At 54.7% G+C, this 27,005-nt stretch overlaps 1 protein-coding gene across 4 annotated transcripts; it reads left to right on the top strand.

Moving 5' to 3' along the window:
- The first annotated feature begins 971 nt into the window (after positions 1–971).
- On the top strand, positions 972–26,082 carry Pth1r (parathyroid hormone 1 receptor). Of its 4 annotated transcripts, none has more exons than XM_006243999.4 (15): positions 1,556–1,695; positions 2,806–2,925; positions 13,210–13,312; positions 15,235–15,369; positions 16,965–17,075; positions 17,188–17,306; positions 17,450–17,544; positions 17,770–17,965; positions 18,351–18,504; positions 19,760–19,820; positions 20,160–20,226; positions 20,495–20,589; positions 21,117–21,258; positions 21,337–21,378; positions 22,010–26,082. In XM_006243999.4, the coding sequence occupies exons 2-15, from the start codon at positions 2,851–2,853 to the stop codon at positions 22,388–22,390; spliced, it is 1,776 nt and encodes a 591-aa protein (XP_006244061.1). In that variant the 5' UTR covers positions 1,556–1,695; positions 2,806–2,850; the 3' UTR covers positions 22,391–26,082. The 4 variants fall into 4 exon arrangements, with proteins under 4 accessions (XP_038937952.2, XP_006244061.1, XP_006244064.1 ...); XM_006244002.4 differs by lacking the exon at positions 1,556–1,695 and adding an exon at positions 3,105–3,220 and having other exon boundaries at positions 1,993–2,925; XM_039082024.2 differs by lacking the exon at positions 2,806–2,925 and having other exon boundaries at positions 972–1,695.
- The last annotated feature ends 923 nt before the right edge of the window (positions 26,083–27,005 follow it).

The following is a 27,005-nucleotide window of genomic DNA, read 5'->3' as shown; positions in this document are numbered from 1 at the left end:
TGGCTTTGAATACCAGGCAGGGCAAGAACCCCAACAGAAGTGGGCACAAAAGAGGGGCATGGCAGAAGTAATGTTTGAGGAAGGCAATGTGGACTTGAGGACCCATTGTCACTGAGGTGTGGAGCCATGCTTGAGACAGAGAGCAGGAGATGGGGGAGTGCCAGGACTGAGCTCATTTGCATAGAATGCTTGTGGAGAACCCCTGGAACACATGGGTTTGGACAAGCCCTCAAGGACTCTTCAGCTGGACATCTCCCCAATTTTGCAGATGAGAAGACTGAGACCAGGATACCCAGAGAGTCCTAGTGAGCAGGACACACAATTGGTAAGTTAGCAAACAAGGGTGCCATTTAACCTGTCAGTATTTTCAGGTCACCATGGCTTAAAATGGCTTCCTTCAACAGGCCTTCTCTTAGCCCTCTGTTCCAAGCACTCCCGACTTTCTCTGCTGCCGGATGCTCCCCACATGGTACCCAAGGAGATGGTAGGCTTGGAAGTCCAAAGTTTAGAACTCTGGTGCCCAGCTTGGAGTACATAAACTCCATCCCCATCTCTCTCACTTTCCCCAAGTCAAGGGTCTCAGGACAGCCACCAGCATTTAGGGGATAACGCGATGGAGGGAGATGAGGTACAAGAGTGGGTGTCTCGGGGTTGGGGATTTAGCTCAGTGGTAGAGCGCTTACCTAGAAAGCGCAAGGCCCTGGGTTCGGTCCCCAGCTCCGAAAAAAAAAAAAAAAAAAGAACCAAAAAAAAAAGAGTGGGTGTCGCCCGAATTGGGGCTAGATCGAAGAACTGGAGTTGCCTGACAAGCATCTGAATAGGTCGAGATATCTTAAAATACCCGGAATGAAAAAGAAACCCCTCTAAACAGGGAGTCCAAGGAAGGTCCAGACCTAGGCAGGAGGAGCACCACGCGAGTCTCATGTCGCTAGACCCAGGGACTAGGTATGGGACAGAGGATGAAGGACCAGTCTAGGGCGGGGCAGGGCTCGAAGGCGTTGGCTGCGTAGCCTGGCTCTAGCTGGAGGCGGAGCAGCTTCCCCAGGGTCCCCTCATAGCCAGAACAGGAACCCCACGGGTGCACGGACAGCGCCGCGGTTCGAGGCGCGGGAAATACTAGGCGGCCTCCCCAGTGACTCCTCTGGTGTAGCCGCCCGCTCATCAGCCGGGGCCGGAAGATCGGGGGTGGTGGGTGGTCTGTGCTTTTCCAAAGGAAAGAATAAAGCAAAAGCGGGACAGCGTCCCAGCCACGGTTCTCAAGTTCCGATGTCAGAGCTCACTAGACTGCGTCCCCGCAACACTCATCCTGCTGCCCAAAGACCCGGGGGAGGGTCTCTGGAGAGATGTCCCGGGGTGGGGGGCAGCGGGCTGGGCTCTGTCCTCCACACACCAGCCTGGGAGGCAGTGGCGGGGGCAGGGGCGGAGGAGGCCCGGGGAGGGCGCAGGGGGAGGGAGGGAAGAGGCTCCGGGCCGCGGGGGGAGGGGAGCGGCAGACGCCGAGGCGAGGGACGCGCGAGGCGGGCGGCGGCTCGGAACAGCGTCCGGGCGGGGGGCTCTGGAGGCCAGGCAGGCCAGGGGGATCCCGAGAGCTCCATGAAGTCTCCCCGGGACTGCGAACGGGGCGCTGGCTTGGGGAGGCTGTCGGGGGGGGCCCGACATTCATGGCAAGGCGGGGGCCGCGGCGGCGAGCTCGGAGTAAGTCGGGGCTTGGGGGGTTAGGGGGGTCGGGCGCGCGGGGCGCAGGAGGCCGGAATGGGGCAGGAGGGACTCGGGGCCCGGCCAGGGCGGGCCCGGCTGCTCCGTCTCCGTGTCAGTCTGCGGCGCCTCCTCGGAGCCCTGTGGAGTCGCCAGCCCCGCTGCCGCTCAGTTCGGTGGCTTTTTTGGAAACTTGCAAATGTTTTCGTAGAGGAGGGGAGGGGGGAGCGAGGGAGTGACCGAAACCGAGCTTGGGGCCGCTGGAATAGCAGAGGCCAAGGCCGGGGAGAGCGGGGAGGGTAGGGGGGTGGACGGTAGCTAAGGACCGACTGACAAGCAGACGTGCAGCCTCAGCGTCGGGGCAGCAGAAGCGCCTGTGCCTCTCGGGCGGGCGCACGCGGCGCGGGTTCGGAGGATGGGAAAGGGGGTGCAGAGGGTGGCGGCCACCAAGGGCATGGGGGTCCAGACTGAGCGGGAGAGCTGGGCCACGATGCCGCAGGAGAGCCCGGAGCTGGCGGCAGGAACGCCAAAGGGCTCAGTGTCGTTGCAAAAGTCAGGATGGCATCCCCTAGTTGCACGCCCCGCGCAACTCGAAACGCGCCCCCTGCCCCGCCCCGACTCCCCTGTTGCCCACTGCCGCGGAGCTAAAAATAACAGCCTGGTCGCCCCCCGCAGACCGCGACCCCGACCCCTCCCCCGCCCCTCCCCCACTGGGCGTGGAGCGAAGCCACGGCTCCCAGTTCCCCCAAAGAGGGGGGAAAAAGACAGAGAGAGAGAAAGAAAGAAAGAAAAGGCGGCGCGGGAGGGGAGCGGGGGGCGGGCCGGGGGCGGGGGGCCCAGCCATATGGATGTGATTTCTCCGCTCCGAGGCAGACAGGCCGCTCAGCAGCGCTCGGCGCCCGCCCGCCGCCCGCCCGGCCTCAGGCTGCCTCCCTCCCTCCGCCCTCCCTCTCTCCATTGCGCCGGTTCGTTCTCTCGCTCGCCCTCGGCGAATGGGCCCCGCGTCGGGCTCCGGGGCCTCGGGCCGCCCGGACGCCGGGGTCCCCTAGGCCAGGACGTGGGCGGGGCGGCCCGGCCTGACGCAGCTCTGCACCCTCCAACCATCACCAGGGCCGGCGGCGGCTGCCCCGAGGGACGCGGCCCTAGGCGGTGGCGATGGGGGCCGCCCGGATCGCACCCAGCCTGGCGCTCCTACTCTGCTGCCCAGTGCTCAGCTCCGCATATGCGCTGGTAAGTCTCTCTCGGTGCACACTCCGCAGGAATCCTGGGGTTGCTTTGGGGTTCCTGGGACAAGTGGAGGCTCACATTCTGGGGTTCTCCTAATAGTTTGAACTTTGGGATGGGACCTCTGCCTCCCCCCATGAACCAGGAACCCTGGTGTCTGCTGTCTTTGGGGTGTCTTACCGTAGGTTCCAGATGCCTGATGTTTCCCCACTTCTGAAGACTTGGCTTGGGGGTCCTAGGTCTGGAAACCTGTGGTTGGAGTTTCCCTACACCATGCTTCTGTGAGCATATGGCTCTGGTCGTATGTATCTTTTTCAGTGGTAACAGTGCGATTCAGCGGGCTCTCCGTGTGGAGTCTCACAGACTGCGCTGCGGGGGAAGGGAGGGCTCCGTTTTCGCAAGTTTTGTTTGCACCCGGTGCTTAAAGCTGTGTGCAAGAAGTCAGAAATCACTTAGACTTCTTAGGATTTGAGGGTGGGATTTAGAGCCCTCTCCAATTCCCAAGATCCTACAGATGCACAGATGTATGCACGAATGGGACAGCTTTACCCAAAGTGGAAGTCAGTTTGCCCAGGGAGGTGGGTGTGGTACGGAGGTCCCCTGAAAGAGACTGATCTCATAGTACACTTTGCAGAAGGTATTACTGTAGGACATGCTGGTCTTTTGGTGGGGCGGGGGGGTGCTGTGCGTGGTCTGAGAGTGGATACCAAGAAAGTAGAGAGGGCTAGACAGACAAAGAAAGGGGTTAGGATGAGAGTTCTGGACTGCAGCAAGGAGAGAGACTCAGAACAGCAGACAGACAGAGAGCTGGACCGTGACCTCATCTTGGGCTAGGGTCTGGGAGCTATTTCTCAGAGAGGGGAGACTTTCTGTCCTCTCATCCCCTTAGTGGTTCTATCCCAAGTGTCCAACCTACTCCTGAATCAGCTTTTATGCCTGACTTTAAGGTCCTGTTGTCCCTGTACCCCAACCCTGACCAAGGTCTAGAGAGACAGAGCCAGTAGCTTCCTTCAGAGGACACAGGAGCTCTGAGAACCCTCCAGCTCAGCCCATGGCTTGTGTGACCTTGGACTGACTGTCTTTCTCCACACCTCAGTTGCCCATCAGTGAACAGAGAGCATGAGAGAAACATTTACCTGACACCTTTGCTGTTTGATGTCCTCTTCCTGTGCCCATACCCCAATTCTAGTCCAGCAAAGGAAAGCCAGAGCCAGAGACTGCCTCAGAAGGGAACTTGTCCACAGGGAAGCAAGTTCGGAGGTCCTGAGCTCACTGTTCAGGAGATAATCCCAACAGGACATGGGGAAGAGAGCTGTTTGCTGAACTTCTCTCAGTGACTTCCCCGAGTGCACACATATATGTGCATTGCTAGACCGGCCGATGGGTGTGTGTGCCAGAATGTTCATCCGTGTAAGACTCTGTGGACATCTGAGTCGGTCGGTAGGATTGTGCGTACCCAAGTTCACGTGTGCTTGGAGCTGTGGATCCGCATATGACTCTGAGGGAAGCACAGCTGTACATGCGCGTGTGTGTGCACCCTGTGTGCACCCTGCGGGTGTGCACACGGGTCTATTGTTTGCTCATCTGTATTCAACAAATGCCTCTGTGTTTTCCGTTCGTCTGTCCGTTGTTCTAAGCACTTCACGCAGATCAGCTAGTTAAGTCTTACCCACAATCCTCCGAGAAAGGTATTTTTTTTTCCCTATTTTGTTTTTATCTCCTCCAAATCCACAATCACTATGGCCATTGTCTCTTATGTTAACCAAGTGCCAAGCCCTGCACCTTAAGTGTGGTAGAATGGAGCTCCTAGGGCCCTATAGTTCTCTGTAGGGAAGTTGACGTATATGCAGAGAACTTCCTGGTTTAGAAGGACCCTAAGCTGAAGGCAGAAAGACAGATGCTAGTGTGGCTCTCCAGGGACCATGCCCTTACACTGGACCTGCTCCTGCTTCAGGTCCAAGGACCAGGGATTCGGCCAACTCACTCACCCACCAACCTGTGGGATCCCTGGGCTCCGCCGGAGTCAGCCAACAGCTGGCAACCTGCTCCTTCTCTTTCCTAAGCCCAGAGGCTCCTTCCCTACCCAGATGTGTACAGGTATGGACGAGGATCATCCACCTCAGCTTCATCAAACTTACAGGCGGCAGGACTTTGGTTGGGGGACCAAAGAGCATCCTACAGTGGGAACACTGGCCACAGCTGGACTCACCTGGTCCATCTGCCCTCCTCATTTAGAAGCCTGGAGAGGAGCACAGGAGTGAAGTCTAAAGGAGGGGATAAGCCCTTGGCTTATGAGCAGGCAAAAGGCTGGTCTTCTCCTATGAGATTCCTTGCCCTAAGGATGCCTTAGAGAAGCTATAGCCACAGAAGCTGATGCACAACAGGGAGACGGGTCTGGGTGTGGGCTCTCCAGAGAAAGCGTAGTCTCCTAGGCTGGCTGCGCAGGCAACATTTCCTGCATGGTTCTTTTTTTTTTTTTTAACATTTGTTATTTGTGTGTGTGTGTGTGTGTGTGTGTGTGTGTGTGTGTGTGTGTGTGTGTGCGCGTGTGCGCGTGCCTACGTGTGTAAGCAGGAGTGAGTTCTTTCCTTCTACCATGCTGGTTTCAGGTACTGAGTTCAGATGGCGAGTAGTTTACCTGAGAAGCCATCTGGCCGGCCCCAAGAGGTTTGATTTTAAAAGTTAAAAAGAACGTGTATGAAGCAGTGACTTTCCATAGGGTCTTGAGCTAGAACCCGCCGTATGTGTTTTATCAGTCCGCCCATTCCCCTGGCCACTCTATGGGGAAATGACCTTGAGGCTCACGGTGTAAGACTGGCAGAGGTGAGATCTGGATCATTTGAACCCAGGACTTCAGATTTCCACAGGGGACTCTTCTAGGTGAGGTGAGAGCAAACTCTGGCCAAGAGGTTCCTCCGGGCCGCTTTGAGTTTTCCTCTTTACAAAGGAAACCTCTGTTGCTTTACCGTTTTAACTGTTTATTTCGTGACTAATACACACGAGCACATTTTTTATAATTGCTTTATGTGTATGTGTGCTTGTGTAAAGTCTAGGTGTGTGGTGTGGGGGGGGCACTCTGAAGGTCTGAGGATAGACCCCATGCTGTCCTCACCTTCCTCCTTACTTGAGACAGAGTCACCAGGTTATCTGGCTCTCAGCAAGGACCATCCATTCCCACTGAGTCATCCTCTCAGCTTGAGAGATCAAATGATACAGGTTAACCAGAAATCATCTTTGGGTGCTTTCAAATACCCGTCCCCTTTGTCAAGAAAGACATTTTGACAGTTTGGGGAGAGTCCTCTGTCTTTTTCGCTGTGCTTCCGACGGCACCTCTTTGTGTACATAGCAAAGAGAATTTGGTGTCTGGTCTTGTTCTTTGTTTTTGAATAAGTTCTCTGAGACCCTTTCCATAGGGCTGTGTGACACATGCATGCATCGTTTTACCTGAACTGTTGGAATATATTATGTTTTTTTTTTAAAGTGTTTGCACGTTCTTGTAGGTTTTGTGTAGGTTTTGTGCGTGCGTGCAATGCTTGAAGAGGCCAGAAGAGCATGTCAGGTCCCTTGAAGCTTGGGTTACAGGCTGTTTTAAGCCAACTGAAGTGGATGCTGGGAACAGAACTTGGGTCCTCTTACAAGAACAGTGTGTGCTCTTAATCACAGAGCCATCTATCCCGCCTCCAAATCCTTTTTTTTTTTTTTAAAGTTATTCTATTCCTTGTTTTCTGTTCTGCCTACGTGTCTGTGCACTGTGTGCATGTAGTATCTGAGGAAGCCAGAAGAGGGCGTCAGATCCCCTGGAACTGGAATTGTGGTCAGTTTTATGAGGCACCATAAGAGTGCAGGGAATTGAACCTGGGTCCTCTGGAAGAACAGCTAGTGCTTTTAAACAGAGAGCTATCTCTCTGAGGTCTTTTAAATCCTGTAGAGTATTCCAAAGTATGAACTTCATTAAACATCGTTGAACACTGCACATTCAGATCCTTTCTCAATAGGTCTCTCTCTCTCTCTCTCTCTCCCTCCCCCCCCCCCTCTCTCTCTCTCTCTCTCTCTCGCTCTGTGTGTGTGTGTGTGCATGCGTGCATGTGTGTACCCACAGAAGTGTGTGCATGCGAGAGAAGTTCCAGATGGTGGCAGAGAAGCTCCTTGAAATGCCCTCTTGGTTTACCATGTGACTGTTTCCTGGTAGGATATTTCTAGAATTTGTCTCTGCTAGGTCTGAGAACATGCACACTTTTTATTTTAGTAGGCATAGCCAAATTGCCCTCTAAAAGCTGTGCTGGTTTATACTCACCAGGACTGACCACAGGGCCCTTCCCTGCTGGGCTGTCTCACAGGCTGTGATGAGGACCCTTTTGTTTCATCTTAGCATTTTGATAGGTGAAGAAAAAAAAAAGGTGTTTCCGGTCATTTTAATTTACCCCTGATTTTCGGGCGTGATACTTGTTTCTCATCCCTGTGCTCAGAGAGCTCGCTCAGAGCCATTACCCATCTTTCTGTGGATTATTTATCTTGTATGTATTGATCTGTAGAAGCTTTTTATATCACCTGCCCTTAAACACATCCTCTTCCCCAACCACCCCTCGACTCTGAGAACTGCCTGAACGCAGAGCAGTGGGGTGGGGGTGGGGGGATACGGCCCCTCCTGGGAACTTGGGTTTTCTTCGGAATGTTTTAATGAGGCGTCAAGCAGCCTCCCCCAGATTCCTGTTGTGGGCCTTCTGGGGACACTCCCTGGTCCGGCTACCACATCAGGAAGGCAGCTATTTCAGAGAGCCCCAGGAAAAATAAAAGGTATGGTGGCGTTCTTGCAAAACCTTGAAACTGTCCTTAAGGAGACTAGGAGAGGGCAGGGTTTGCTCAGGTTGGGAGACGTCTTGTCGGAGACCTCCCAAGCTCCCGAGGACCCCAGCTCCAGGGCAGCTTTGTGCCCATGCTGAGTGCCATGAGTTGACATTCTGCTGTCAGGCTTGTGTTAGGTTAGCCATCCCATCTTTCTGGGTAGCTCAGGTAGACGCTGCCTGTGAAGATCCACCCTGTCTTAGCAGCCAACTCTGCCATCCCAGGCTCCATCCCATCGCCTGCCCCAAAGGCGGCCGGCCACGCTGGCCCACTGGGATGAGAGGCGTCACAGTGCCTTCCCCCCACCCCTCCCAGCCCCAAACACAGGCAGCCTGTTCAGGAAGGCCTGGCAAGGGGGAGGAAAAGTCAGCACTTGTCAGTGGTGGCGGGGCAGGATGAGGAGCCCGTCCTAGCCTGCTGTGGCCAGCCAGATGGACAGAGGGCAGCAAGGGACAAGAGAACAGTCCCCAGCCAGCTGGCATGGATCAGCGAGAGGTGCCAGCGTGGGTCCCCATAGTAGAACCTGGAGAAAGGACACAGGAAGGCCAGAAGGTCACCAGAGGATCTCCCAAAAGCCGAATATTTCTCTTTTACTTTGCTGGAGGCATTCACATCTTTGCTTAACACCAAGGCCCAATTGTCCTCTAGAGGCCCGCTGAGGGCCAGCTAGAGGAGTCTGCCTCATTCCAACATCAGCGCTATTGCCTCTACGGTCATGTTACCACTGCATCAACTCCCTTTGTGAATGCTTCCTTGATGCAGCAACGGTTGCAAAGGGTGCTGGGGACATGATGTTATGGCTGGCACTTCAGTGCCCGTGTTGCTGAATGTTTCCTCTGCTCCAAGACCCTCGCTTTGGTGTCAAGTGCACCTTCGCTCCTCGCCTGGCACTCTCCTTCCAGCTCTTCTCTAGGTCTCGGGCTCCCTTTTGTAAACCGGGCATGTCGTTAGGAAGTGAGGGTAACAAGTGTCAGCAGAGTAGAGGGAGGGACAGGAGCATCCAGAGGTGAACATCAAATATGTCTGCCTTCTCCAGTGGCAAACAAGGAAGCACAGCACACTGTCGCTTAAGGGACCAGGCTGACCCTGGCAAGGGGGTGGCTGATGTGACCCAAGAGGGGATCCTGCTAAGAAAATATTATGCAATAGAAGCCCCTTGCACAGAGGCGCACATGTGTGGCAGACCTGACTAAGGAAGCCCTCCGTTTTCTCCAGTTTCATCTGAAGGGGTAGAATCTTGACGTGTCTGAGATCACAGATGTGAACGTGTGGAATCTGGCAGAGAGGAGAGAAAGTTAAGAGGAGTGGCCATCACTTGGGTGATGGTGTGGACCTCACTGTCTTTACCATCATCTGTCACCATTCCTGGGATTGGGGGTCTCCTAGGAGCTAAACTGAATTAGAGACGCTTAACCAGGCATGTGTGTCCGTCTGTGATCTCAGCATGCAGAGGCTAGAAGTCCTCAGGCCATGAGCTGAATCCCCACCTGAGCTTCTGAACTGAGCAGCGATCTGTTTGACCGCACACCCTCCACGACTGGCTCAGAGACATCGGTTTGTAAGTGGCGATTTCAGCCTCCGTCTGTCTGTAGATTATCTGGAGCCTCACAAACGGGCCTCGGTGTTGCAGGCTACCCTCCAAGCGCAGAGCTAAAGTTGTGTCAGCCCCTGTAAGTTCACACACTCTAGATGTGCTTGTGTCTGTACCAGAAGACTCTATGCTGCACGGGTGGAGGGAGGGCTCGGATAGGTGAATAAGAGAGACTCTTGCCAGCCTAATCCATGAAGTGGAAGACAGTATTCAGGACAGCTGGTGCCAGGGCAGGTGTCACACTCTCATTGGTGAATATGACCAAGTGACATCTGGCTGTGACCCGATCCCTGGTCCCTCAGTCTTGCCCCTGAGACCCCAGGTGTACAGATTCTGGACCTAGGAAGATGACGGCCTGAGTGCTTCATACTCTGGAGCTTCGCAGAGAAGACAGCTCTCTTACAGAGGAAGGAGGTGACCCGGTTGGGGATGGGGAGGGAGCAGCAGACAGTGATGATATCCATCTGGTCAGAGTTGTCAGCAGTTTTTCCCCTCATCCCTCTAAGGCTAGGATAGAGGACTGGTAACTTTGAATGGTGGTTCCAAGCACACCCCCCAGCACTGCTCCCATTCCTGGTCCTCAGTTCTCTCGAGGGTCCCACAGCCCATCAGCCCCTTGCTGTGGACCCGGGAGACAAGGCTGGGGGTGGGATGAGAGTGGCGAGGTAGACCTGTTGCTCACAGTTCCTATAACAGCAGCCAGCTTCTCTCTGCCTGCCCTGCCCCAGGTTTTGATGCAGTAGTTCATTTAAATCCACAGTGGCCCCATTGTCACTCCAGTTTTACAGGATGTCTAAAGCACTGAGCTGAAGCCACATTGCCAGAGTCTCTAGTCAATGGTGCAGGTGGGATTTGGCACCGGTGTGAGTGGAGAATCCCTGACGTGCGACTGGGAGAGAGTGAGGGTGTCTGAGCATTCCAGATGAGGAGTTGTGTTCTGAGGTCGGCAGGGAAGAAGTCCTGGGTAGATGGCTGCCTCTTCCCTTTGGAGAAGTGTTCCCTCACTCTGAGCCACCTCAGTCCTGCATGGCGGCTCTGTCATGAGTGGGGTGACAAGGAAGTGGATCTTAACGCCTAGGGAGGTCAGAGGCAAGGCCACTGTTCTTGGAGATGAATGGAGACTTATGAAGGAGGAGTCTAGATGTGTATGGCCTTCCTTGTCCCGGAGACGAGGCTCCGAGGCTCCGGAAAAGGAGACAGGTGGAAGGTTAAGCAGTCGCCCCATCCGAGACCTCTGAGTGGGCATGTTAGTCAGTGTCTGGGTGTTCACTGGGAAGTTTTCAATCCATGACTGCTTGCCTCTAATCAAGGCCACCAGGTTAAACTCCCTGGTCACATCAGCAGCTAGCCTGGTGAATGTATCAGAAAGTTTTCAGAGATGAGGGCTTCAGTCAGTCACTTAAGCCCACTCCATAAACTGGGACAAAACTGTGGTGAATTACATATCTAGGGAAGGGTGGCGTTGGGCAGAAAGATGGGACCATGGAAGAATGGATATGGTGGGGAAATGACAGGACAGTGGTATGGATGGTGGTTTTGGAGCAAATGGTAATATCAGTGATGGCGCTGCCTTGTGGTGACGAAGTAGACAGATGGTGGTAGTAGCCGTTCTGGGGATGCTGCAATGGTGCTCTCACTAATGGTGGTGGTAATGGTGTTGGCCCAATCATGGCAGCGATGATGGTGGTAATGGTGACTATATTGATGGTAACAGCAGTGTTCACTGTGGGAATGGTCCTGTCAGCAACGGTGACGGTAACCTTGGGAGCAGTGATGGTTAGGTTGGTGCTGATTGGGAGGGAGCAATAATTGATGGAGATATTAACCACAAGGACTGAATGAATGGGCATAGACGCTGTAATCGGAGTGAGGTGTGTACGACCCTCGAGTAGCTGGATCTCCAGTGTCAGAGGCATTAGAAGAGCTTCAGGGTGGCTTTCGGGGGGGCGGGGTGAGCGGGGGGGCCGTCTCTGGATCTTACAATCTCTCTGATCCTTATCACCCTGCCCCAGCCAGCTCTGTCATAGGTGTGGTCGGAACTCGGGTAGGTTAGAGCTCTGGAGCTCGCTCCACTTCAGCCTTCCTGGGACCCCTAGGCATTAATTAAGGCCTGCTGAATCCTGAGGGTCCATTTCAGATCCAGGCTCCGGAAACAGCAGACACAGACACTCCCAGAAGCCCTCACAGAGTCCTCTGCCCACAAACATATACACATGCATTTTCACAAACACATCAGGCTCCGGGGCCCAAGTTTATGTGTTAGGCAGTTCCTTCGTTAGGACTTAACAGAAACGGGGCACACAGAAGTTCACACGCTGGCCAGACAGCGTGTGCTCAGGCAGTCACACGCACGCGCAAAGACGCTAGCGCGCCTCTGCTAAGTAAAACCAGCAAAACTCTGCGCAGCCAATTGGAGACTCCTTGGCCTGAAAGCCCGAGCAGCTGCCGCCAAGAGACGCGGTCAATTAACTTCTCCCTGCAGCCGGGCTCCCTGACCCGGGCCGCCCGCCCCCTCCCGCCGGCCCGCCCCTACGCTGACCCGCCTCCTTCCTTCCAGGCCTCCAAGTTCTCTGCGTCTCGTAGCTCCACCCTTACTAAAGGGACCCGCCTACACGGCCAGGCGTGGGCTTGCGGAGCCGCCTGCCCAGGGAGATCAGGCTGTGTTCTTTGGAGTTTAAGGAAGAGATAGGCTCATTAAGGGAGTCTCAGGGGTCATGAGGTCTCAGGTACATGACTCTGACTGCCCCTGGGCTGTCCCAGAGTGTCACACTCCGGACTCCCGGGTTATACTCAGTGTGGGGATAGAACTGCTCCCAGGCAAGATGCTGGCCCCAGCTTCCAAGTCAGAAGAGACTAATCTTCTCCAGCAGCCATCATCTCGGCAAGAGACTCTCTCCCTGACCCTTGCACTGTTCTCTTTTCCGGAGTTAAAGTGATGTTGCTGCGTCCCCGTGGGTGTACAGAGAGGTCAGCAGGAACAAAGGCCTGTGCCCAGTTACACATGTCCTCCACAGGATCTGCTAGTACAGAGGAACTTCCAGTGGGATGAAGGGCTCCTAGGACTGCATGTGGGGGTGCAGCCCAGCCCACTGGTTCCTCTGTTCTCCCTCTTTGAGGCTATCAGTAGGAAGGGTGAGACTCTGACCCTTCACTGGGAAAAGCACTGACTGAATGTTGGGTCAGCATGGAAAATGGTGACTGTCATGGTCCCCGGAGGCCTTGAGACTTGAAGGAGTCCAGGATGGATTTGTCTCCTCAGAGTTCAGCACTCCTGATCCAGCCCTGGGTCCCCAATGGGCAGCAAGGACCCCCTGTTCCATCCTGGGACATGCCATCATTCCCTTGTGTCCCAGGGGGGTGGACTAGACACAGTGTCAGTGGATGCTGGGTTACTGGTGGACGGACAGACAGACAAGACAGCGCCCATTCTTTTCTCCTCCCTGCAAGGGGCGGGTCCTAGCCATTGAGTTACCATGGCTTCAGAACTTTAAAAGGGAAGCTCCGTAAGGCAGATGCTCCTGGGCTGGAGAGATGGCTCAGAGGTTAAGCACAGTGCTTGCTCTTCCAGAGGTCCTGAGTTCAAATCCCAGCAACCACATGGTGGCTCACAACCATCTGTAATGGGATCTGATGCCCTCTTCTAGTGTGTCTGAAACAGCTACAGTGTACTCATATACATTAAATAAATAAATCTTAAAAAAAAAAAAAAGCAGATGCTCCTGACCGGGCAGTCTTCCCACGGTCTTTCTAAAGGAATCACTTTTGGAAAGAGGGAAATCCCTGGGGAGGTTGCATGAGTTTGGGACCAGCTGCCTCACCTGGAAGTGCTGCCTACAGTCTGACCTTTGGCTTGGCAGGTGGATGCGGACGATGTCTTTACCAAAGAGGAACAGATTTTCCTGCTGCACCGTGCCCAGGCGCAATGTGACAAGCTGCTCAAGGAAGTTCTGCACACAGCAGGTGGGGGTGGGGAAATGAGGTGGGCCTGAGGTCAGCCTGTGAAAAGGGTGGGAGTCTAGGAAGCCCGGTGAAGGAGCCGGGTGGCGTTAACCTAGGGCGGGCAGAGTCAAGGCCTCAAAGAGATGGATCAGCAAGGGCAGAGTCAGCAGGCTCACGTGACCCTTACCTTCCTGGACTCAGGAAAGTGCTGTCTGCCCACTGGAGCCTTCAGACCCAGACATGGCCACGTGTGTGTGTGTGTGTGTGTGTGTGTGTGTGTGTGTGAGAGAGAGAGAGAGAGAGAGAGAGAGAGAGAGAGAGAGAGAGACCCCCCTTTGGGAAGTTTGCTAAAAGATATATGGTCCCCCTTTGCAGATGGAGAAGGCAGGCAGGAGAAAGCACAGGGTGCCAGTGTGTTTAGATGGGGTGAAGCAAACGAGGAACTTTGATGAGGGTGCCGTTCCCTAATAGGGTGGGCTGGGCCAATTTCCTTAAAGAAAAGATACCCGAGTCGTGCCTAGAAAGCAGGAGAAAGTCTCTGAAACACAGGGCTATGGCATAGAACTAGAGTCCCTAGAACTAGATGGGGTTGGTGGGACAGGGAACAGGGATGGGCGCGTGACTCAGCCTATAGCCTGTACAGATTGATCTACAAAGGGAGGGTCCCCTCCACATCATCTCTAAAGGACGTTTGCCATGGGGAAGGAAGGCATCTCCCATCCAATCTCACATTCCTGATCCCCTATTTCAGGGATCTCCTCTCTGCCCCCTTCCTTGAGTCTGTTTCCTGGAAACAGGTATGCACGACATTGGCCTTCATCCAAGCTTCTGAGGTCTGACTGAGCTCATCAGCAGAGGATGCCAGACCCTGGCTCACTGTCCCCTCAGAGCAGCTTCCTCCCTGGAGCTGGGTCTCTGGTTACTGGGGGCCTGCAGTAGTGCATACCCAGGTCACAAGCAAATGGTGACTGATTCTCTATAGTAAATGGTAGACTGTTCACATTGGTAAAGACTCCCTCTTCTCCACCTATCCTGGCCCCACCTGTGGCTCCCAGTCACACCAGGGGTAGTGACAGATAAATACTTCCTGTGATCCTAAATGGGGCCCTCTTCCCAGTTGTGGGGCCCATGGTTTGGCTCCTTCTCATCCATCATGGAACTCCTCCCTGAGGGTAGAGGCAGGACAATCCTGTCAGTCTTTGTCACCCCAGTCCAGGTTACCTGGACTTAGCTTCCCACAGACCCCAACGTATGAGGGTACCCAAGGTACCCCGGCTTAGCCTACAGCTGAAGTCGCACAAGTCAGATAGTAAGAAGGGCTTTCTGGGCTAAGGACAGAAGCCTCCAATGTCTTTCAAGGAAGAAAGTTCAGGCCCCAGCTCAGAGGGATGTCTTCAAGGGCTCTCGTAGAAGCTGCAAGCCCCTGACCCGGGTCCTAGGGCAGAGGGTGGAGAAAGTGGGCTCGTGTGTCCACTCCTAACACAAAGCACTCTTTACTCCATGCTGTGTCACCAGCCTCCTCACCTGCACAGCACCACACAGCACGATGGCCAAGCTGGATTGGTTTTCACCTTTAACCCCTCCATCCACCTCTCCCAATTGTTGCCATGCGCCCTCTGGTGGACTGTTCCCTCCTTCGTGGCTCTGCCTCCTGGCCTGCCAGCCCTGCCCCTTTCTAGCTGATCCCATCTCATGTGTCATTCACCCCCTTTGATCCTCCGCTGACCAGCAGCTCTCTTTCCTGGTTGTTTCTCCACCTGGCAAACACATGACCGTTTCTGAGTCACTTGCTTGTCCTTTCTGATCTCCCAGCAGCCTCAGCATCAGCATCCTTGGTATGATCAACTCATTGTAAAAAGGGGGAGCTGGGGAAGGGGCTGGGCAGTAGCCAGGGCTGTGGCTATAGCACAACTGATGGCTAGAACCACCCGATTTCTCTCCAGCCAACATAATGGAGTCAGACAAGGGCTGGACACCAGCATCTACGTCAGGGAAGCCCAGGAAAGAGAAGGCATCGGGAAAGTTCTACCCTGAGTCTAAAGAGAACAAGGACGTGCCCACCGGCAGCAGGCGCAGAGGTATGTCTGTCCACCGTGCCCTCTACCCCTCCTTAGGCAGCCACTGGGCCTGGCTCAGATCTACCTGTCTCCACCAATGTGAGTTCCTATGGAAAGTCAGAGACCACAGCTCCCTTCCCAGAGACAGCCCAAGAAGTATCAGGAGAGTGGGGGTCAGGGGTCAGGTGAGTTGGGTGGCCTCAGCACACAAGATGTGCAGAATAGACTCACCAGTACCCCTACCCCCAGAAAAGGATCCAGAACTACAGGAAACCCATGACCCACTGAGGTAAAGAAAGAGGACAGAGTCCTGAGAGATAGTCAGGGAGAGATGCAGAGACACAGAGAAGGAACAAGGTGCTCAACCCAAAGTCTGGTATGTCCAAGGAAGTACACAAAGACACAGCAAGAGAGGAGGGCAGCCTCAGAGGGGTGGAGACAGACAAGGGGACAAGGAGAGGAGAGAGAGAGAAACAGGGTTGCCTCGGGGAGGTGAGGAGAGACAAACACAGAGCCCAAGCTGTGGCCACAAGGCCAGTTAGAGCCAGCAGGGTGGGCAGCAGATTCCAGATGGGCCACATCTGGGAGCCTGTGGTCACCCTGTGGCTCCCCGGGGACCAGAGGGAATTGTGGGCCTTGCCGGGTGGGGCTGGGAATATGGCGCCCAGGACAGAGAGCCTTTCACCGAGCTGGGCGGGTCCAGCCTCAAGGCTGCCTTCCAGGGAGGTTAGAGAGTCCTGTGGTCAAAGCCCTGCAGTGGGGGTAGAGGGGGCTGTGAGCTGGGGTGGAATGTGGATGATCCAGAGGCTGGGGACCCTCTGAGGTCACTTAGCATGGCTGTCAGGACTCCAAAGTGAGACGTATCGCTGTCATTTGAAACTCAACATTAGCGCTTGGATTTAGAGGACGGTATACCTACTGAGTGGTGGGTCATGGGTCTCCCAGACCCATGAGTCTCCAGGGCCCATGGATAGAAGAAGTCTAGGCTGATAGCCGTCAACTTCTCAAGAGGAAATGGAAACTCTGAGATCGGGACACTTGTGTGAGGTTAGCGGTACTTTAGAAGTTCAGCTGGCTGGAAGAACCAGACTTCCTTCTGTGGTCCCCAGGGAAAGGCCCTATGAGAGCCTTCGGGTGAGGGAGACTCTGAGAAAAACGCTCTTCTTCAAACTGGGGGCAGGAGCAGGTGGATCCCTGTGAGTTTGAGGCCAGCCTCCGCTGGCTACAGAGTGAAACAATGTCTCTTCTTCAGAGACTCCTAGAAGGTGGGACCAAGAGCAGGCCCAGCTGAGCCCTTGAGGGACGTTGTGTATCCTCAGCACGACATCCACTGCTCTTGACCCCTTTCAGACCAGATACCTGGAAATGGGACTCATATTAGTCCCTTCCGCCACAGGGCCTGCATAAATTCTCTGAAGCCCGTGGGTTTAGGGAGAAAGGGGGGAATAAGAGCTCAATATATTCTTTCTAGAATTCCCCAAACCTGAAGTTTTCAGTCACAGGGCACACTGCCCCTGTGGAAATCAAATCACAAGTGTGTTCACGTCCCTGGGCCTTAACTATGGATCTGACTCTCTCCTTCCTCATCCTCTCCCCTATGTTTTCTCTGGGCACAGGGCGTCCCTGTCTGCCCGAGTGGGACAACATCGTTTGCTGGCCATTAGGGGCACCAGGTGAAGTGGTGGCAGTACCTTGTCCCGATTACATTTATGACTTCAATCACAAAGGTGAGGCTAGCCAAATGGGTAGGGAACCAACGGACAGCATGAAATGGAGTTCAGAGCCTCAGTGGCTCCAGACCGCCTTCTGCCTGTTCTGACTGTCCCATGGCCCCAACAGGCCATGCCTACAGACGCTGTGACCGCAATGGCAGCTGGGAGGTGGTTCCAGGGCACAACCGGACGTGGGCCAACTACAGCGAGTGCCTCAAGTTCATGACCAATGAGACGCGGGAACGGGTGCGCACCTACTCCCTTCCAAGCTTGACCCTTAAGAGCACACCTACCCTCCTAGCCTTACTTCTCCAGCAACTTTAATTTGTTCTCCACTTCGCCCTCGGTGCTCACCCTGAGTCCCAGTTTTCTCTTTCTCACCTGCGCAGGAGGTATTTGACCGCCTAGGCATGATCTACACCGTGGGATACTCCATGTCTCTCGCCTCCCTCACGGTGGCTGTGCTCATCCTGGCCTATTTTAGGTGGGCGGGGAAAGAGGTGGGGTGAGGGCAGGGCAAAGCCGAGGAGGGGGTGGGGCGTGGTCTCGGGTGGGGCCGGAGGGGTCCAGGGGTGCGAGCCTCCTTTTTCCCCCTTCACTGCATCCGTTCCCCGCTGCGTGATGTCCCCTATTACGGCTCACAGCCCAGCTTCCTGCCCACCGCTGCGTCCCCCGTGCCCTCACCCACGGTGATGTCACACGCCCGCAGGCGGCTGCACTGCACGCGCAACTACATCCACATGCACATGTTCCTGTCGTTTATGCTGCGCGCCGCGAGCATCTTCGTGAAGGACGCTGTGCTCTACTCTGGCTTCACGCTGGATGAGGCCGAGCGCCTCACAGAGGAAGAGTTGCACATCATCGCGCAGGTGCCACCTCCGCCGGCCGCTGCCGCCGTAGGCTACGTGAGTGCCCCTCTACTACCCACCATGCCCCTCGCACCTGCAGCGCGTCCCTCCCCCTGCCTGTCTCTTGCTACCTCCTCCAGCTTCAGGCCAGCAAACCCACCTCACAGGGACCCTCACGCGGCTCAGATCACACACACCCCACCTCTCTACCCCACCCTCACCCCCTCCTTACTGTTAATGACTCCCACTGGCACCCTTCCCTCCACACTGGAGCGCCCCATCCTCTCCTCCCTTCACCTTGTCACCTGCCGCTAACACCGCACCCCCACACCAGGTCCCGACCCAGCAGCCTAGAGTGAACTTCCTTTCCCCTGCAGACCAGACCTTGCCTGTAAGATCCAGGTTCTACCTTTTGGAACTAACTGGTTGGTTGGTCTCTCAGGCTGGCTGCCGCGTGGCGGTGACCTTCTTCCTCTACTTCCTGGCTACCAACTACTACTGGATTCTGGTGGAGGGGCTGTACTTGCACAGCCTCATCTTCATGGCCTTTTTCTCAGAGAAGAAGTACCTGTGGGGCTTCACCATCTTTGGCTGGGGTACGGAGACCAGTGTGGTGGGTGGGCTGAAAGCTGACTGAGAGTAAGATGCTTGTTCTGTAGCTGGGGGCCTGCCCATCCTGCTGTGACTCTGACCCCGTACCAGGTTTAAGGGACTCAGCTTGACTATGGCGGAGTTCGCCAGTGCTGTTGACTTGACCTGGTGTTTCAGTTCTCTTAGGGTGATGATTCCTGGAAATGAGATGAGGTTAAACTTGGGACCAGAGTGAGATCTTCAGTCACCAGTTAGCCTGGGTTTGGGGGTGTGGTCTGGAGCCTCCTTCCACCTCGAGCCCTGAGGGAGGGGCTCCCTCACATCTGTTTCCAGGAGGTGCATCCGAGCCAGAGGCCCAGCGTTTAGCTTTAGCCTCTCTGCAGCGGTTTCCCAGGATGCTGCGGTCCTGCCGCGGTCCTGCCATCCCCCCTTGGGCCCTTGGATCTAGTTACTGATGATTGATTACTCATCAATGCTGGGAGCTCCAGAGCTTGGCTGGGCCCTGTGGTAGGATAGGCCAGTGGCTCCTAGGCTCAGCATCCAGAAAGTCCTCATCTCCACAGCCTGCTTGGCCCTTGGCACATACCCTACCCCTGACCTCACCATAGCAAGCCCCAGATCTGGGCAGATCTGGGCCTGATTCCAGGAACTAACACAAGCTGCTGGGCTGGAAGGCATCTGGGTGGGCTGGAAACATTCGGATTAGGGAGTACACAGAACCTTATGATCTGGGAATGTCACACCCTTACCACAAACCCAGGTGACACCTTTTCCCTCCAAGGATCCACCAGGCTGGGAGTAAAGCTTGGGGGAGGGGAGCCAAGGCTCCCTTCACCCTGGAAGATAAACTTTACTTTATCTACCCTCATCCATGAAAGCTAGGACCTTTCAATTCAGGCTTGGAGAGGGAGTTTCAGAACAGGAAAACAAACAAACAAACAAACAAACAAAAAAAAAAAAAACCTAGTCACTGGCTCTCTCTCCCCGTGGCTGCTCTAAGCCTCAGAGCAGATTGAACTGGGATAGGCTGTCGATACCATGTTATTTTTTTGCACATGCCCAGCAGGTGTGCACACGTGCTCACAGGAAGCAAGGAACCTAATTGAGGCAGAGAGCTGCACTGAGTCCTGAGGGCTGGCACCTGGGGCTGTTAGGTTGTCATTAAATAGCCATGTGCCTAGGGTGAGGGCAGTGAACTGTAGAAAGTCATGGGGTTTGGGGCAGAGTGCACACCCCTTACAGTGTTCCCTCTGCACACAGGTCTACCGGCTGTCTTCGTGGCTGTGTGGGTCGGTGTCAGAGCAACCTTGGCCAACACTGGGTAGGTCAAGCAGCAATGTATATGTGTGGGGTGGGAGTGGGGAAGCAGGGACCTTGATACAGCTGGAAATGCTCTGGTTCCCTCTTCTGTGGGTCACAGGGGGAGTGTCCATGCACCCGCAGCTCCAGCCTCAGGAATTCTTGATCAACCTTTAGCCAGGAACTTCCTCAGAGTCACAGGAGGTGACTTCCAAAGTGGCCCATGAGTGCCTCAGGCTTAAACACATGCAGCCCTCATCCTGTGTCCTTAATGGCTCATGTCAGAGCAGGACAACTCTGGGGCCCAGGCGGGCTGGCTAAGGAGGAAGTGGCCAGTGGCTAATGCCTCACCTTCCCTTAGGTGCTGGGATCTGAGCTCCGGGCACAAGAAGTGGATCATCCAGGTGCCCATCCTGGCATCTGTTGTGGTGAGCAGGGGTTGGGGGTGGTGTGGTTAGGAGCCTCAGTGACTAGCCCTTAATAAGAACATCTATGATGGCTTCCCTGGAGCCCATGGACCAGAAACCCAAAGACCTGAAGACCACGCAATTCCTTCTGCAGTCCAGGGAACCTGAGGGCCCTAGGAGCCACCTAGAGGTGCAGTGACAAAGTAGGGCCTGTGACGTGGCCGTGGGCCCCAGAATTCTTGTGCCATGCTACTGGGATATAGTCTCCAATACAGCCTCCCTCCCACAGCTCAACTTCATCCTTTTTATCAACATCATCCGGGTGCTTGCCACTAAGCTTCGGGAGACCAATGCGGGCCGGTGTGACACCAGGCAGCAGTACCGGTGAGTTCCGGCTCTTGGGATTGGCGGTGGAAGACAAGGTCCCATGGTTGAGCTTGTGAGAGGAGCCTCTGGCTTTGGCCCACTCCAACCCTGCGTGCACAGCAGTGCTGGGTCATGCTCTGCTACCTGGTATTAAGCCAGGGAAGGCCTGCTAGTGCGCTCCACACCCAGCTGCCCTCAGACAGCTGTACTGAGGGAATCAAAGGGACAGGTGTCTCCATAAGATACCTGCTCAGGAGAAACCCAAGGGTTAGGTCACAGGAGAATGAGTGTGGGGCCCAAGGACAGAGCGACCACACTTGTTATCTACTGGAGGGCACCTTCCAAGACGCCCAAGTAACACTTTGCCTCCTGGCAGGAGCCATCCTTGGCTGAACGTGGTTGCCAAGCCACAGTAGCCAGAGCCCCTAGCTCTTCCATCACCTCTGGAGCTTGGGCCTGGGGTGGGGTGGAAGGATGAAGTGCTGTGTTGGGGAGGGGAGGGCGGGGCAAGGAGCAAGGCCTGACCTGCATGCCCTGGTGGCCAGGAAGCTGCTCAGGTCCACGTTGGTGCTCGTGCCGCTCTTTGGTGTCCACTACACCGTCTTCATGGCCTTGCCGTACACCGAGGTCTCAGGGACATTGTGGCAGATCCAGATGCATTATGAGATGCTCTTCAACTCCTTCCAGGTGGGTGGCCTGCTTGAGGTCCTGGGGAACAGGGCGGCAGTGAGATGTGGTCCTGAATGCGTGTGCCTCTCTCCACAGGGATTTTTTGTTGCCATCATATACTGTTTCTGCAATGGTGAGGTAAGCAAGGGTGAGGGAGGTAGTAGGAGCAGGCAGGGGTGAGGTGGTAGGAGCGGGCAGGGGTGAGGTGGTAGGAGCAGGCAGGGGTGAGGTGGTAGGAGCGGGCAGGGGTGAGATGGTAGGAGCGGGCAGGGGTGAGGTGGTAGGAGTGGGCAGGGGTAAGGTGGTAGGAGCGGGCAGGGCTGAGGTGGTAGGAGCGGGCAGGGGTGAGGTGATAAGAGAAGGCAGGGGTGAGGTGGTAGGAGCCGGCAGGGGTTCCTCTAGCCCTGTCCCTCCATCCTCTCCCCTGCCCTCATTCTTTCTTTGCTCCTCAAGAACCTTCCTGACCAGGTTGTGGAGGTAAAGAGAAGGATTCAAAGATGACTCAGGCGCAGAATGGACTGGGACGTGTGGGCTCTTCCTCAGTCCCAGAGAGGAAGATTTTTAGAACTCAGTCTGAGGGCTCAGCCGTCTTTGGGGCATTTGAGTTTTTTGATTTTGGCTGTGCCCCTTTCTGTTTTCTGGGGACTGGGCTCAGATTCACCTTGGGCTTTTTCAGTAGGTCTCCTACCATCGATGCAGGGATGGTGGCAGGGAAACCTGGCCAAGGGGTTAAGGGCACACCTGACTGCCACCCATCTATCTCTACAAGGTGCAGGCAGAGATTAGGAAGTCATGGAGCCGCTGGACACTGGCGTTGGACTTCAAGCGCAAAGCACGAAGTGGGAGTAGCAGCTACAGCTATGGCCCAATGGTGTCTCACACGAGTGTGACCAATGTGGGCCCCCGTGCAGGACTCAGCCTCCCCCTCAGCCCCCGCCTGCCTCCTGCCACTACCAATGGCCACTCCCAGCTGCCTGGCCATGCCAAGCCAGGGGCTCCAGCCACTGAGACTGAAACCCTACCAGTCACTATGGCGGTTCCCAAGGACGATGGATTCCTTAACGGCTCCTGCTCAGGCCTGGATGAGGAGGCCTCCGGGTCTGCGCGGCCGCCTCCATTGTTGCAGGAAGAATGGGAAACAGTCATGTGACTGGGCACTAGGGGGCTAGACTGCTGGCCTGGGCACATGGACAGATGGACCAAGAAGCCAGTGTTTGGCTGGTTGTCTATTCGGGACTGGACCAGGAAGATAACAAAAGGAAAAAAGAAAAAAAAAAAAAAAGGAGAAGGGGGCTCTGTGTGGCTTCCTGTGTTGGACTCGAAGAAGCCTAGGTCTAGGAAGCATGAGAGAGTTTGGGGAGGGCTCTGCACATGGTTGGGAGAAGGACCCATGGTCTCATTATGTAGGAAGGGTCTGGGATTTGGGGATTCAGCACTGTCCAACAGGAGGGGGACTCTGCTCTTAAGGCCCAGAAAAGGGCTTCCAAACTAACTGAGTAGAGTACTTGGCCTAGGACACAGGAAACTCTAGGTTCTATTCCCAGCACCTCATAAACAAGGCTAGCATCTTTGATCTAAGCTCTCTGGAGATGGAGCTATGGGGATCAGAAATTCAAGCACATCTTTGGCTACATAGATAAGGTGGGAGGTAGCTTGGGGTACATGAGACCATGTCTTACGAAACAAAATAATCATTGCCCAGAGAGGGCCATGTTTGCAGGAATCTGAGGGAGCAGCCAGCCTTCCCTCTTGTCATGCATACACCTAGAGTTGAGCATCCCTAGAACAACTCTTCGACCTGCTAGCCAAGTCACTGCAGCCAAGGCTGACAGCAGATACCTCAGGTCCTTGATTCACTCTGAGGCCCTGTCACCAGGTGAACCTTTCCCATCTGACGGCCACACAAGTGGCCTCTATGCATAACCACAGTGCCAAAATGGGAGGGGGAATTCCTCTAGCAGAGGTTACAAGGATAGTGGGAGGTGGGTTGCCTCTGCCCTGGCTCTAGAAGCTAGGAGTTTAGGCTCTAAGGGTTAGCTGGGGTGTGGGCCTGCAAGGCTGGACATGTTTACTGAATACACAAAACATTTGCTCAGTATCCCCATCTGACACTCCCTACCCCCATCCTCATCCTCTGGGCCTTCCTAGTCCTGTCTTGAACCATTTATGGGCCCTCAAAAAGCCTGACACTGAGGCTACATGCCTATACACGGGCTGCTTGGCTCTCTGTGCCTCCCAGTTTTTGTACTGTCTGGTGCCTCCGTCAAGTCCTCCCGTTCTCGGTTCTAACCACCTTGCTTTTCCTCCAGTTCTCCTCCACCCCAGGCCTGAGCCATCTAACTCAGGCACTGGGTGCTATGAACACACACTGAGCACGCCTCAGCCAACTCTGTCCAGCATTCTTGGTTGACCAGCAGGACAAATGACCAAAGTCTTCCCAAAGCTACTGAGCCAGGCCGAGTTGGAGCCCACAAACATTCTAGAGGACCACTTTAGAGTCCCTGCTTCCATGCAGAGGCCAGGAGACACACAAGGGTCAGAGGAGACAGGAGAGCAGGTCAGAAAATCATGACAAGACCATACTATTGTCAGGAAAGACCCTGGATGAGTCAGTGACTGAGAAAGGAGTCCTTGGCTGGACAAAACACCATGCCTCGTCCTGGAGTATGTGCTACCTCTGTACGGGGTCTGGACTGACCTGTCCAGTCAGTGTTACAGGACGTGGATTGCTGGGCCTTCATGGCTACTCACTCTTTCCACCAACCAACCCAGACTGCTCTGTCAGAAGGCCATGACCTGAGAATATCCAAATAGCACCCCCAGGCCAGCTTCTGTCCCCCCATCAGTTACCATCTTCCCTTCGGATCCCCCAAATAGGCCTGTCCTTTTCCTTTAAAGGTGTCAAGTGCCCTAAGAGTCCATCCTGCACGATGTACCCATGTCAGACCAGGCCTCCTATACTCAGTTGGACACTTCTTCGCAAAGACCAGCTTCCTCCTTGGGACATTTGCGGGGCAGAAACAGTCATGCCCTATAGGTTGGGTATCACTTTTCCCTGGTTCAATGTCTGAGACAAATCCATCTGGCCCCGGCACGTCAGCCCAAGACTGCCATCCAGGAGAAGTTCCCTGACCCTGGACTTGTGGCCTCTGGCCCTAAGCTGGCTTCCACTCAGAGTAACCCCCCTTCCAAGCCTGGCCTGGGCTGTCCAGGTGTTGGCAGAAGTGGGAGCCTCAGAAGGCCTGGCAGAGGGTCAGGGCCCTGTTTGCCTTGAACAACCACCGGAGCCAGGTGGTCACTTTTCCCTGCAAGGCCCCACGGCCCAGCCAAGCCACAGGGAGCACACAAACAGGCCCAGGCTGGCCAGTGAGTAGACAAGGAGCATACCCCTTCCACCGCTTCCGTCCCGTCTATCCAGGCACCTCACAGGATCCGCTGGATTCTAGATCTGGTCAGTGAAGTGGCCAGGTTCAGCGCTTAACGTGCCCTGAGCATGCCAAAAGGGGACCCTCTCTGGGCCCCTCTCCTCAGAACCAGCAGTGTGAGCACCTAAAGGGTCTCTCTGAAGACTCTCAGAAGTAACATCCCCTCTGAGGGAAGACACACAGTCCTGGCCTCTGGTGGGGGCTAAGCCTACTGTTGCCAACTCAGAATGGAATCCTGGGACTTCAGATCCCATTGCTGCACACCTTCTGCCTGCAAGCCCTGCTCATCTAGGACACCTGGCCTGCAGGCTGCAGTGGGCAGGCCGTGATAGCCCACACTCTCCAGTCCTCACCCCAGGGAGGTGACAGAGGGGCAGACCAGGAGGAAGGCACTGAGGTTCAAGAGGGATATCCCTGTGTCCCAGGGGTGTGAGAGAACTCAGCCCTGCAGGGTACCCTTAAAGAGGCACAGCCTTGCCCCCGGGTCCTGAGAGGTCACTGGCTCTGGGACTAGGGATGTGAAGCTTCCAGACAACTTCCAGGTTGGGTCTTTCCTTGTCTTTGATGCCTTCTTGACCAACCACAGAATGACTCTAGCCTGAGGCTACCACAGCAAACTGAGGCAGGGCTGGTCTGGGAGAGGTAGAGGAGAAAGCTCCTGCTGGTTTTACACACACACACACACACACACACACACACACACACACACACACACACACGCTGTGTTACCCTGGCCAAGCGGTTACCCTTTCTGAGCCACAGCTTCTCAAAGTCAGGCTCTGTGCACTCTGAGGCCCCACCTCTCTCTCATGTGCGACCCCAGGTTAGCTTCCTGGACTTCCTGGGCTGGGCTTTTGTCTTCCTGCCTTGGGCAGATCCTCAAGGACTCATGGGTAAATTCATCTACAACTTCCTCCTAGTTCAACATCACAGTCATGCAGGCCAGACTGGAGGATGGATTCTGGGACAGGAGAAGGTGGGCTCTTGGCTCCTTCATCAACTTCCGTGGATCCAGTCACTTCCAGTAATGGCCAGGCATAGGAGGCCCTTTGCCAGAATACCTCTACTAGTCATGTAAAGTGCTGGTCCATCCAAGTCAACTTGACCCAGACTCTATGGCATTTGTGAATCAAAGGGTAATGTTGGTGTGGTCCACACAGTGGTTCTTGTGCTCAGTGGCCATGCTGCTATATACTACGTGCTCCAGGAAGATCACCCACATCACTAAGAAAGAAGGGTGCATTGTGCTTGGATTTCCATGTGTGTGTGAACTTGTATATTTACTTGTATTTGTGTCTGCTTGTGGTTCTGTTGGCATGTATACCTGTGTCTGTCTGTCTGTGTGCCAGTATGTATTTATATCATGTTTGTATATGTCTGTATGTCTTTACACATATATGTCTTTTAGTGCATCCAAGAGACTGTGTGTCTGTGTCTATTTTTGTTTGTATGTGTCTGTGTACGTGTGTGTGTGTGTGTGTGTGTGTGTGTGTGTGTGTGTGTGTGTGTACCCGTGGTCTGCAAATGCCGCCTGTGGGTGGAATTTGGCTCTCAGACATGTTTGGTTTGGCTCTCCCAGTATTTTCAACATCTTGAGCCAACATTTAAAAATCAGGATATTTCACATAAAAATTCAGCTTTCCAGCTTCTCTTAAAAATTCAGAAGCCCTGGAAGCCTTAGACCAGGATTCCCATGAGGCCACTCTCCTCCTAAGCTGCACAGAGCCAACCTCCTTAGCCTCCTTCAGCCTCCTTCAGTCTTCTTTGCCTTGCTTCTCTTGACCACCATTACCTTGAGGGTGGCTGGGTTTGGGACCCAGAGTGTGTGGTCACTTCTAGATGTTAGCCTTTTGGGGAGTGTGTGCATGAGAGTGCATACCTGAACATCATAAACCTACACGTGTGTACTTCTGTGTCTGAGGCACGTCCGAATACTTGCACGTACATCAATGGTTGTGTATGCATGGGTATGAAGCCAGTGTGTGTGGGAAATATATGTGAGGCTCTGTGTGTGTGTGTGTGTGTGTATGTGTGTGTGTGTGAAGGAGGGCATATTCATGGCCATGTGGAGTGTGTGGGCCATTGTGGTCTGGCATGCTCTGCACAGGGGCCTCTTCCGGCCTTTGAGGGAGAATCGGATTCCCGGCTTCTGGCTGGGCTGCCTTGTGGGATTTATTTCTGTCTCAGTGCCCACTGGAGGCCTGAGTAATGGGAACATTTAAAGAAAACCAGAAATGCATACGGAAGAGGCAGGCTGGCTAGGAAACTCGACTCAGATACTCTGCCTGGTCCACAGCTGCAGAAGCCCAGGCCAGATCCGAGCATAAGACAAGATAGCCT

The sequence above is a fragment of the Rattus norvegicus genome, chromosome 8 (genome assembly GCF_036323735.1).
Source record: "Rattus norvegicus strain BN/NHsdMcwi chromosome 8, GRCr8, whole genome shotgun sequence".
In the NCBI taxonomy this organism is placed as follows: Eukaryota; Metazoa; Chordata; class Mammalia; order Rodentia; family Muridae; genus Rattus; species Rattus norvegicus.
This window is presented reverse-complemented; position numbering and strand designations above follow the sequence as displayed.